Source organism: Narcine bancroftii, chromosome 5, assembly GCF_036971445.1.
Source record: "Narcine bancroftii isolate sNarBan1 chromosome 5, sNarBan1.hap1, whole genome shotgun sequence".
In the NCBI taxonomy this organism is placed as follows: Eukaryota; Metazoa; Chordata; class Chondrichthyes; order Torpediniformes; family Narcinidae; genus Narcine; species Narcine bancroftii.
Genome location: NC_091473.1, coordinates 16746145 through 16759134, shown reverse-complemented (window position 1 = coordinate 16759134; position 12990 = coordinate 16746145). Strand labels below are relative to the sequence as shown.

General features: G+C 36.4%; 1 protein-coding gene across 3 annotated transcripts in view; it reads right to left on the bottom strand.

The window, feature by feature from the left end:
* Positions 1–5072: 5072 nt before the first annotated feature.
* The window catches only part of ift122 (intraflagellar transport 122 homolog (Chlamydomonas)), a 144807-nt gene continuing 136889 nt past the window's right edge, over positions 5073–12990 (bottom strand). For all 3 annotated transcript variants that reach the window (XM_069936893.1, XM_069936891.1, XM_069936892.1), the window contains 2 exons: positions 7890–8054; positions 5073–5551 (listed from right to left, as the gene is read on the bottom strand). In XM_069936893.1, the coding sequence (XP_069792994.1) occupies positions 5462–5551; positions 7890–8054 (255 nt within the window). In that variant the 3' untranslated portion in view covers positions 5073–5461. The remainder of the gene's footprint in view (positions 5552–7889; positions 8055–12990) is intronic.

Here is a 12990-nt window from a genome sequence, read left to right as displayed (position 1 = left end):
TTGGTTCAAGTTAATACTAAGCTTAATACCTTGGTGGATATTAATACTCAACAGATGGTTGATTATGGAGCTTTTAAGCTTGAAATGAATGAAAGACTTGATGTTTGTGACCAAGGTATAGTTGAGGTACAAGATCAAATACAAGACATAAATAAAACAATTGAAACTTTACAAATCCAGAATAAAAATTTAGTGAAAAAGGTTGACTACTTGGAGAATCAGTCTAGACGGAATAACGTAAAAATTGTTGGTTTGCCAGAAGATATAGAAGGACCAGATCCAAGAAAATTTTTGACCGAATGGATTCCACAAGTGTTAGGACAAGATAAGTTCCCGGAGGGTTTAATATTGGAACGTGCTCATAGAGCTTTAAGAAAGCCTTTTTCAGGACAGAATCCAAGACCTGTTCTGGTTCATTGTTTAAACTATTATGATAGAGAGACAATTTTACGTGTGGCTATTAGAAATGCGCAACAAAGTAGATCTCCTTTGATGGTCCAGAACAATCGTGTTTTTTTAAATCTGGATTTGAGTCAAGAAGTTATGTCTCAACGACGTGAATTTAATCTTGTGAAAGAAGTTTTATGGAAAAAAGGATATAAAGCAACATTTAGATACCCTGCAGTATTGAAGATTTTCCAGGATGGATGTCAGCCAAACTTTTTTGATAACCCTAAAGAATCTATGGACTTTGCTCAACTGTTACCAATCACGCAATTCCAGGAACGACGTAGTCCTCCACGGTCTTCAAAGAGAGTAGAGATACAAGATGGGAATTGAATTTTAAGAAGAAATGGAAGCAATGGTGGTCGGAGTGACAAAGCTGATTAAAAAATAATAATTTTTTTTTCCTCGAGAAGATTTAAATAATGATGATAGTTTAATGTGAAATGGGAGTTAGGAGAGGGTACTGAGTGGGCATTATTTTCCAGAAGTCGTCAGCTACGTTTGAGTTATCTCACACCCAATATTTTGTGGGAGTTACAGCATTGTGCAGTTTAGACAGGAGGTAGCAACCTCTTACCTGTTTTTTTTAATTAATTTTTGGATTAAGGAGTGAAGTTTCTTTTTATTATTTAAAAAAAAAATAATTTTTTTTTTTGTTGTAGTTTTAAGAGGGGATAAAGGAAGGGGGTCATTTTTTTGGTGTTTTTTTTTCTTGTTGTGGTGTTGTAAGAAAGGTCTAAACTAAAGTTTTTTTTTAATGGCCAGGGTTTAAATAATCTTATTAAATGTAAGAAAATACTTGTTTACTTAAAAAAATTAAAATTAATTAACAGATAAGGAACATGTGAAACTTAAACATGAATGGATTGGATAAGTTTTTTTTCATTTAATTCAAAGGCAAAAGGAGTGGCAATTTTGATGTACAAGAATCTACTATTTCAGTTACAGAATGAAGAGAAAGATGGTGGAAGATTATTAAAACTGAATTGTACAATTTTTAACGAGGCTTGGACTTTGCTTGATGTTTATGCTCCAAATGTTGAGGATACAGCTTTTGTTGTGGATATGTCTTTATTATTTGGACAATCGAACTCTACTGTGATGATTGGGGGAGATTTAAATGTGGTTTTGGAGCCTTTATTGGACAAGGATCCAAGAGTAATTAAGCTATTATATAATAATCAACTTGCTTTTTTTTTTACACATACTGTTTGGATTTGTGATTGATTGCAACAGTTTTGGAATAGTATTCAATCTATTTTTAATAGTTTATATAATATCTATGTTGTATTAGATCCTAATATATTTTTATTAGGGACAATGCAATCATTAATTGATTTAGGTTTAATTGATTATTAGATTTCTTGTATTTATTTAGCCTTAGTGGTGGCCAAGAAATGTATAGCGCTTATTTGGAAAGATAGAAATATATTAATCTTAGATAGGTGGTATTTAGAGATGAAGTCTTGTTTAATTATGGAAAAGATATTCTTTTCAATTTAATATAGGATGTCTTTTAGCTGAAGTGGACTCTATTTGTTAAGTATATGTAATTAAGTTTGACTTAAATATGTTCTATGTGTGATAGTTTAGATTTGATAACTTTTTTTATTAGTATTTTTACTTGTTATTTTTCTTTTTGGATGTCTGAATTTTTAAAATATATATATAATATTATTAACTTCATTAATTCTTCACTCTATTTTGGGGGGGAGGGGTGGTTTTTTTTATATATAAATTTTTTTTTAGTGGTCGTATATATATGGGGGGGATTAGACTAATCTAAGTTAGATTATTAATGCTGTGTGGTAATAATTACTTTATTTTTCATTTTTCTTTAAATGTAATTTTTTCTGTTTTATCCATGTGATAAAATCTTTAAATAAAGTTTAAAAAAAAAAGGAAAAGCAAACATTTCTTGCCATTATTGATAGCTTGTTTTCTGCCCTGTCAAAATGCCAGAAAACTTATCAAAAGTTGAATGGTGTATTTGGATTCCTTTATCAGTTACAGTTGTTTACACCTGAAGAGATAGTAAAGAGGTCATCAAATCTTATCAAATCATATTCCGGAAGAACTGGAAGAAAGTCTTGGTGAAGAATTTGTGCAGTTTGCTGAACTGCTTTAAAACTGATCTTGCTTCTCATATTGACACCAAACAAGACCTTGTTGAGTTACAGTTTTGTCATTTGATAACTGACAATTCTTTGGAGTCTTGTTTTCCAAATGTAGAAATTGCCTTGCGCATCTATTTGTCACTCATGGTTACCAACTGCAGTGGAGAACACTCATTTTCAAAAGTGAACAGGATTAAGGATGAACTAATGAGCACCATGGGTCAAAGCAGACTGAACAATCTCACTCTAATGAGCGCTGAACATGAACTTGCGTGAAACTGACATCTCCAGTATCAACAAATTTGCTCATCTAAATCTAGAAAAACTTTTAAATTGTAATTTTGTTACTTTTGACATTGGAAATAGATCCCTACATGTAAATTATACTATTAATGAATTGTCAAACATATTTGTCGTATTTTCTGGCTGTAAAGCAAATGAAAAATAATAATTACTTTACTATCCAAGTTAAAAAAATGTATCTTTTAATATTTATGTGTATTTTTTTAAATTTAGGGCACCTTTATAACATATGTGACAGGCCCTGCACTAGCATAATCAGGCCCTCCCTCAAACCACAACAGCCTGGCTGTTGTTACCAGTCACATTGTGGGTGAAGGTCAAGGTTGATGATAGGTATCTCTCCCATATTTTAAATAAATGTGAGAATTTCAACGTGAGACTTGTGGGCAGACAAGAAGGTGCAAGTATTTTTGAGTGTCATACCTGACTAAGGCCCAAACATTAGTTACCCTTTACTTCCTATGGATGCCCAAACATTGGCTACCCTTTTCTTCCTATGGATGCTGCATGACCTGTTGAGTTTCTCCAACACATATGTGTATTGCACTGTGAAGATTTTTCTCCAATTTCTATTAAAAATGAATGTTTATCATAAATCACAAGGCCCATTATTTTTCACCAAAATCTGAAAATTCCGATCCTGGCACCTTTGCAATGCAGTGATGGGCAATTTTGTTATCCCTCCAAAACCCCTAGACTGGGATTCAAACTTCCACACAAACTGCATTTGTCGATGGCTAATCCAGTAGATTCTGATGTGGACTATTAAACCACAATCTTTACCTTATTATTTTCCAGTCACAACTACAGGTAGTGCTAGCAATAACACAGGAAGATATTCTTCTCAAAGGAATCTTGGAGCAAACACTCAAAGGTTGGACCAATTCAGATAAACACCCAAATGCAGGCGTACAATAATTTTCAAACAAGAATCGTCAAAATTTCTATTGAAGGATGATGACTGAAGCTGGAAGATGGAATCCATCACTTCCAATATCCTGAGAAGCCAATTATATTTATTATTAAACTGACTATTATAGATTTTGGCTAGTACAAATCTATCACAGTGCCAGCAACCCGTTCAAATCCAGCGGTCTGTAAGAAGTTTGTACGTTCTCCATTCTCACAGTGTCTATGTGGGTTTCCTCCAGGATTTTCAGGTTAATTTATCACATGGGTGTATTGGGGCAGCGCAGGTCCTTGGGGTGGAAGGGCCCATTACCTTGCTGAGTCTCTAATTTAAATTTTTAATCAAATTGGAATGGAAATTCCTTTTTTAATCTCCAGCTGTGTCTTGATGCATTGGCCAGTAAATACTTGATTAACTGCATTCATTACAGACTTGGTTCATTTATTGGCTGGCATCAGTGTGGGCAGCAATTGTGCCAGCAATGTGAGCATAAAGGTTCCTGCTTGAAGCTGGGTGCACTGGCAATCTCGTTTTAATCACAACATTTACCATTTGCTTTAAGTGAAGACTTAGTTTCTTTTCAAAACATTGAGATAGCTAATATGACTGGCTACTGTCAATTTATGCCAGAAAGGACATCCCTTTTGATTCACGTATTAAATAGCTTAGTTAAATGAGTGGGATTATGGACAACTGCATAACGTAAAGCTGAACAGCCAAGACAAATTTTCACAGCTCATGTCTACTGAAGATTTGTCAGATAACAAACATAATGGTCATTTCTATTTAAATTCCCCAAAGCATCACACCTGTAATGGGGAAATCAAAAGGTCAGTATGGATTCTTATCATTTTAATAATTGTCCATATAATGTAAGCTCATGCAGTGTTTAATTTTTAATATTGAGCACATTCTGAAACTCTCCACATCAGTAGTTTCTCTAAGCAATATTACCTACAATAATATACTTCAAACCACTGAATGACCTTGTCTGTCCATGCCAGTAATGAATTCTTGTGAAGTTTGTTCTATAGAGTGCAACCCCAGGACTTGTTTGCAGTAGTACTTTTACAATCATATCCCAAAGAGATTTTTATATGCCTTATTTATTTATTGTCAATTACTATAGTTAAAAAATATTCGGATTCTGGAGAAAGATAGATGGTTGAAAATTGCGGCCCCTAGACAAATTAAATTGAACTATAACCAAAAGGTCATTTTTGACCTCTCTCCAAGTGCTGAGTAAAATGGCATAGGAGAAAGTACTTTTACTGGAAATGATCAAACAATACAAATATCTTTTATGAATGTTTTAAGTAATAAGTAATTTACAATATTTTTTGTTTTTATTTTATAAATACTCAATGCCACAACAGTCAGGTTATTTGAGAATCTTTCAGAACCTTCCAAGTTCTGGATTCCTTTTTCTTGAATCAGGTTTCTTTTTCTTGAATTATAGAAGCTACTTTACATGCCACACACATAGGTGCTGGTCTTCCTGCAGTTTCACTCTGCAGATCTTAAAAGGTACAAAAGCTGTCTTAAATGCTGTTAACATCGCCTACTAAGTTCTTATGGTTTGGATTGCCATAATATTGGAATGTAAAGTATCCTTCTTCATTTCCAACTGTGTCTTGATCTATTGGCTGGTGACTGTATCGACATTAGTCATCAACTTGATTCATTATGAACCAGGCTCATCTATAGGCCGGCGACAGTATGGGCAGCAGTTGTGCTGAAGAACAAGCAATTCATAGTCTTCACTGTGAAACATCTGCCGATGAAGGATAGAGGTGGGAAAGCAAACTCTCAGTCAACAATGATCTAAGCATGCATGTAAAAACATGAAGATACTCTTGCCAAAAAGGATTGTGAATGAAAAGAAAGGTAAGAGCTCAAGGACAAATTCTTGAAGTACAAGTTCAGCAAAATAAACAAAGAAATAAGCATTTTATAAATATGGTGGTAAAGTAGAGCATAAGTATTAAATATAATACATTTTAACAACAAAGCTCTGTAGAGTTTGGGTTGTCTCACCATAGGAACTGCATAAAAACTACATAGCGAGCAATGGCAGAACCACTGAGCACAGGGGATGGGAAATTGCAATCAATACCTTGGGAAAAGCAAGATATGCTTCAACTGGAAACAGGAAAGGTCAAAAGGCAAAGGAGGAGGTTAATGGCAAGTGTCAGGACAGGAAAGGCTTGGCAAAAAATGAGAAGCCATGGAGCAACAAAAGCAGCTGAAGAAATCATGTCAATTTGATGGACAACATCCAGGACTCCTTGCCCTTGATAGAAATGAAGATGGAGAGAATAAGAAGGCTGATAACAAAAATCGTCACGGTTTTAGAGACCATAAAATATAGGAGAAGTAGGGCATTTGGCCCATCAAGTCCACTCCACCATTCCATCATAAGATGATCCATTCTCCCACTCAGCTCTACTCCCCTGCCTTCTCCCCATAACCTTTAATATCCTAACTGTTCAGATGGCTATCAATCTCTGTCTTAAATACCCAATGACTTGGTCTCCACAGCTGCTTATGGCAGCAAATTCCATAGATTCACCACTCTCTGGCTAAAGAAATTCCTTCCCATCTCTATTTTAAATGGGTGCACTTCAATTCTGTCATCCCCTCTGGTTCTCGACTCCCCTACTATGGGAAACAACTTTGCCACTTCTACCCTATCCAGGCCTTTCAACAATCAAAATGCTTCCATGAGGTACCCCCTCATCCAAGGAGAACAGTCCAAGCGTTGTCAAATATCCATCATATGTTAATCCCTTCATTTCAGGAATCATAAATCTTCTCTGCATCCTCTCCAATGCCAGCACATTCTTTCTTAAATAATGAGCCCAAAACTATACCCCATACTCTAAGTGAAGCCTCACCGATGCCTTATAAAGTCTTAACATCACATCACGTCCTGCTCTTATATTCTATTCCTCCAGATATGAATGCCAACGTTGCATTTGCCTTTTTCATCACCACATCAATCTGGAGGTTACTTTGAGGGTATCTTGCACAAGGACCCAAGTCCCTTTGCACCTTCGAATTTTGATTTTTTTTCTCTCAAACTTCATGACCGTACGCTTTGCAACATTATATTTCATTTGACATTTCTCTGCCCATTCTTCTAGCCAGGTCTCTCTGCAGCTTCTCCATTTCCTCCTCACTACCTGTCCCTCCATCTATCTCTAGTATCATATGCAATCTTAGTCACAAAGCCATTTTTATTCCACAATCCAAATCATTACCATGGAGCGTAAAAAGGTGGCCCCCCAACACTGACCCCTGCGGTACATCACTGGTATTTGGTGCCCAACAAGAATAGGTTTTGTTGCCATGATTCTGAGCCAGAGGGTGTTTTTGGCAATAGAGAATAAGTGGTGATATGAATTGATAATATCCATCAACATTTTAAGGTGAGAGGAGGAAAATTTAAGGGAGATTTCAGGAGTTTTTTCTTTAAAAGAGAATGGTGGGTGCCTGAAATGCATTGCCAGGGGTGGTTGTGGAGGCTGGTACAATAGGGACATATTAAGAGAGATAGGCACATGGATGTAAGAAAAATAGAGGGTTACAGGCATGAGGTAAAGAAGGGTTGGATAGGTGAAAAGCTGTGTTCTAAGTTTTACTTGGCATTGAATGACAAAACCAACTGTGCATCTGATATAGTCAATTCTGCTGAGGTGGAGCCATTCCAGCAAGGCAAAAACCTGGCAGGACATTAAATTAATACTGGATCTTACCAAATAGGCAAAGCTCAAAGATCAGATAGGAGGTTGAAAGTGATGAGCTTTTTGTTTTCTTTGATAAAGGATTTTGCAACAAGAGATAGATTTAGAAGGTGGTATAGTTAGAAGAACAAGATAATCTAGTTGATTAGGAGAAACGAGAAAGTGACTGGATGCAGAACCAATACAGGCAATTGAGACAAGCACCATGGAAAGGAGAGGCTACTGGAAAAGATGTTTAAGGCAGAAGCACTGGTAGGACATTAATTCATTGGAAAGGTGTCAAGGGCATTTGACAAAGGGTAAAAATGAGCAAGCATGAAGAATCACACTTTAGAAAACAACAGAGAAGTACCTGGACAGTCCTACCTGGAAACACGTGGGGCACATTGTAATGGAGACATCGGGCAACAATGATCGATAGTAGTGCCACCTTAATGGCTTTGGCCAGCGTTTTATCAAAACATCCCTTTTGCTCATCGTCTGTAGTACTTCCCTATTCACAACCACAGGGACAAATTCAGAGCTTCCTTGCTGCAAAACAAAAAATGATGCAGGAAAAGAAACCAATGAGATCCATTGCCATTGTTTTGGAAGGCTGAATATTGCTTTATGATCTAGTTGAAACTCGCCTTACATAATGAACAGGCTGGTGAGAAACCAGGAGTACGACTAAGATGTCATGCACAGTAGTGTTTTGCTTACACGGAAATTAAGTGTTGGGGGAAATAACCGCAGAGGAGAGGAGGTGGATCAAAAAAAGAAATCTAGATAATCAAGTGGAGTATCCAACAGGTAGGAAATAGATGACTAAAGAACCTGGTTAAACAAATGATTGGGAAAAAAAGGGTGCAAAACTATTCAGGGCAGGGTGCATTGTTGTATAAATGACCATGGAAGTTGAAAACAACACCAGCAAGGGAGGTAGTGGAAACCAGCATTAATAATACAGACAAAGTATTCCACCTGGCAAAATTAATTTGGGCCTTCGAAATCAAACGTTTCACAACTAGAGCTAAACGGATCACGTAAACCTTGACAATGATGCCTTCCTTCCAGACAGACTGAACACCTTCGATGCACGGTTTCATGAGAAGAACAGGATGACGGCAAAGAAAGCTCCGTGTCCCCTTGATGAATGGGCCCCCTGTATAGCCACGGCCAAGGAGAGGAGAACCCTATCTAAGATGAACCCACACAAGGAAGCAAGACCAGACAACATAACTGGTTGGGTACTGAAGGACTACACAGACCAGTTGACGGAGGTCTTCACAGACATCTTCAACACCTCACTGTAGCAGTCCATCATTTCCACAGGGTTCAAGACAGCCACTATCATCCCGCCTCACTAGAGGGCGAGCACAGTCATGCTGAGCACTGGTGCACCTCAAGACTCTGTGCTCAGCCTGCTTCTGTTCACGTTACTGAGGACTGCACTGCCAGATCCAGCTCCAACAGCGTCAAGTTTGTAGATGATAACAATAGTTGACCTCATCAGCAACAACAATGAGTCGCTCGACAGAGAAGAGGTGGAAAATCTCATGAAATGGTGTGAGAATAACAACCTGATTTGCATTGTGGACAAGACAAAGGATTGTGGACAAGACAAAGGATTGTGGACTTCAGGAGGAACAGGGACGACCATTCTCCACCACACATCAACAACTCTGTAGTGGAGAGCACCAAATTCCTTAATGCTCACTTATCTAGTGACTTAATGTGGACACTCAATATCTTCTCACTTGTCAGAAAGATGCAACACGCCCACACTTCCTGAGAAGAATGAAATAGGCAAGGCTACTGGCCACCACCATGTCAACCTTCTATAGGAGCTCAACTGAGAGCGTCCTGGATGGCTACAACACTGTGTGGTACAGTTGCTGCAGAGAAATGGCTCAGAGGTCCATAAGAGTGACAGAGAGTCTCTCCCCACCCCCCGCCACCCATTGACGTGATCTACCAGGATCATTGTATGAAGAGTGCACATTAAAATCATTGAAGACCCCTTCCACCCTGCATACAGCACATTTCAGCTGCTGCTGTCAGGAAAGAGATTCTGTACAGGAGTATCAGAGCCAGCTCTACCAGGCTGAGGAATAGCTTCTTTCCACGGGGAGTGAGAATGCTGAACGACCAAAGGAACTGCTTATATTCTTGAAACAATATTTGTTTATTTATTTGTATAGATGAAATACTTGTCCCATACAAGTATTGTTTGTCTGTATGCATGTTATGTCTGGTTGCGTGCCTGCATTTTTTTGCACCAAATATCAGAGAACCCTGTTTCGTCAGGTTGTACCTTCACAATCAAATGACAATAAACATGACTAGACTTGAAACACTGAAGCATAGCTCAACCTTTTGGTCTATTACATGTTCTTCTGTTAGCTCTGTTAAGAATCTCTCATTGTGAGTGCAACATGCAAAATCAAAATTTTCATCTCCATTCGGCATCCACACATGCTCAGTGAAATGGGTGCCCTTGTACATTTCATACATGGAAATGGCAGTAACAATTTCACCTTCTGGTTCAATCTGATAATGGCCCTCAGGCACATCATTTTGAGCATCGACATGTGCTTTTTCCCCTTTCTTTCAGGGTCTCTATTCAGCATACCTTGCTGAATTTAGACACTTTTCCTTTGGAGGTGGATCACCAGGACTGAACACCACACAAACACAGCATATCCAAGCTCAAACAACAAGAGCACAACTTCCATTTTACATTCCAGCCACCTTGTGATAAAGATAATAATGGAAAACTTTTAATTACTCCCTTATTCAAGTTATTGATAAATAATGAGGTCCCTGTGTGGACTTCCCCATATTCCATCTCACCAAATTATTCATATTCTGGTTCACATCTCCCAAGCAACTCCCAACCCACTTTACATGGTTTTGTCCAATTACTTTCAATTTCAATGCTTACATTTCATTCAGATCCTTATTAAATGTCTTCAGAAAGTTCATTATAAACAACATATTTTTCACTCCGGCGTGCCATAATTGATTGCCATAAAATTTATTTTGATTCCTCACGTGCAAGCCAATACTGGATCCTTTTAATCAACTAGTTCAGAATTAAAATTCTTCTGGTTATCAAATTTGACATTCAACAAATTGGTTTCTTATTAAATATCAAATTGAATTTGTGTTAATTGCTTAGTAGTTTCTAGGAAATGTATTGCAATATCATGGAAGTCAGAAATAGATTTAGGTATGGAAAGGTGGCATGCAGAACTTCACAGTTGTATACTATTAGAGATTATTTATAATCTGCGAGATAAATATCATGTTTTTTGGAACACATGGCACCCATTTTCAAAATTCTGGTTTGCATGGTTAATAGGCTCCCTGAAGAGCTCACTTCTTTATATTAGATTTTATAGTATAAATGTTTTATTTTCTTAGCATTCTCTGGTTTATCTTTTTCTTTTTTCTAGGGGTGGGGGGAGGGTGGGTTGGTGAGGTGGGATTATACATACCATATGTATAATTTTTTGAAATAATTTCTGGAATTGAATGTCATGCAACTACTACTGTGGTTTAAAATTTATAAATATTTTTAAAAACGGATTGGTTTCTTCCTCTTTTCATTTGCATGAATATTTGCAATTTCCTAATCTGAAAATAGAATCACAAAGAAGTGTCCCGGAAGGAAATGACAAATGTATCTTAAATTCACATATTTCCTTACAATGAAGACTATTTGGTCCAGTAATCCCTTTCACTAATTTTCCGAGTGTTACAATCAAATCTCCCAGAATTCTACCACTCACTGACCCATTGGGGTAATTTACAGTGGCCAATCAACCACCACCCCGCACATCTTTGGGGCATGGGAATAAACTGAGCATTATAAGAAAACCTAGGGAGTCAGAGAGAGAGAGAGCAGTGCAAACTCCACACGAATGGGGCAGAGATTTGACCATTCGTTACCACCTTGGCTTTGGGTTCATTATACAAAGCTCTTATCCAGTTTATAAAAGTTTGTCCCACTCAACCCCATTTTGATTAACAAGATCTAGTAGACAAGGATGCCCATTATCACCAGCATTAGCTATAGAGCCTTTAGCAGAAGGAACTTGTAGGTATCCAGATATTAAGGGTTTTAGAATTAATCAAGAGGAACATAAAATTAGCTTATTTGCAGATGATGTGGTGATAGATCTGACAGAACCAGCAAATTCATTACAAAAGATTAATTCAATGATAGAAGAATGTGGTACATTTTCAGGTTATAAAATAAATTGGGATAAGAGTGAAGTTGTGCCTCTTTCAAGAGGTGATTATACTATTTGCCAAAGAAACACTCAGTTTAAATGGCCGACAAATGAGATAAGATATTTAGGAGTTCGTACAGGAAATGAATTACAAAATTTATATAAATTGAATTATTTGCCACTACTTTAAAAAAGTTGAAGAGGATTTAAATAGATGGACAATATTGCCTATAACATTAGTAGGAAGAGTTAATTGCTTAAAAAATGAATATATTTTCTAGAATGCAGTACCTTTTTCAATCATTGTCTATATTAATACCTCAAAAATTCTTTCAAGTATTAAATTGATATAAAAAAAATTATGGAAAGGTAAAACTTCCAGTCTTATAAATGTCCAGAAATATAAATTGGGAGGTTTACAGCTCCCTAATTTAAAAAATTACTATACAGCAGCCGAAATGAAATTTCTTGCCTCTTTTTTTGAAGAGGGGGAAAAATATGCATGGGTAAAAATAGAATGAGATAAAAAAGGAGAGAGAAAAGCAGAACATTTTATATATAAATGGGATGCAAAAATAATAACTGCTGAAAGAGATACTCTACTGAAACATTTGATTAAAATTTGGCATAATACAAAAATACAGAAATTGGAATAAGGAGTAATTTATCTCTATTGACTCATACCTTGTACATTAGATACTCTAATTTTTGAAATTTGGTCTCATAAAGGGATCAGATATATTGAAGACTGTTATGACCAAGGGCAATTGATGTCATTTGAACAACTTAAAAATAAATATGGTATTTTTAATTATACAACATATTGCTATTTTCAAATTAGACCACATTTTATGTGATAAGATGGGTCCAACAATGTATTTATCGAAGTGTAGCGATATAGAGACTCTAATAAGAAAGGGAAATACAAAGAAATTTATTTCGGAAATTTATCATTTACTTCAAGTGGGGACCCCTAAACCGGGGATTCATAACTCTAAACAAAGATTGAAGACAAACTTAAATGTGATAATAAATGAGAAGAAGTGGGCTGATTTATGTCAAGACTGTATGACTAATACAATAAATGCAAAATTATATATGGTACAATATAATTTATTTTTGCATCAGATATACCTCATGGCACAGAAATTAAATAAATTGAAATCAGATTATTAGATCAGTGTTTCAGATATGGTGAAGTGGTAGGAACTTTTTAAACATTCAAAATGGTTTTGTGATAAAGTAAG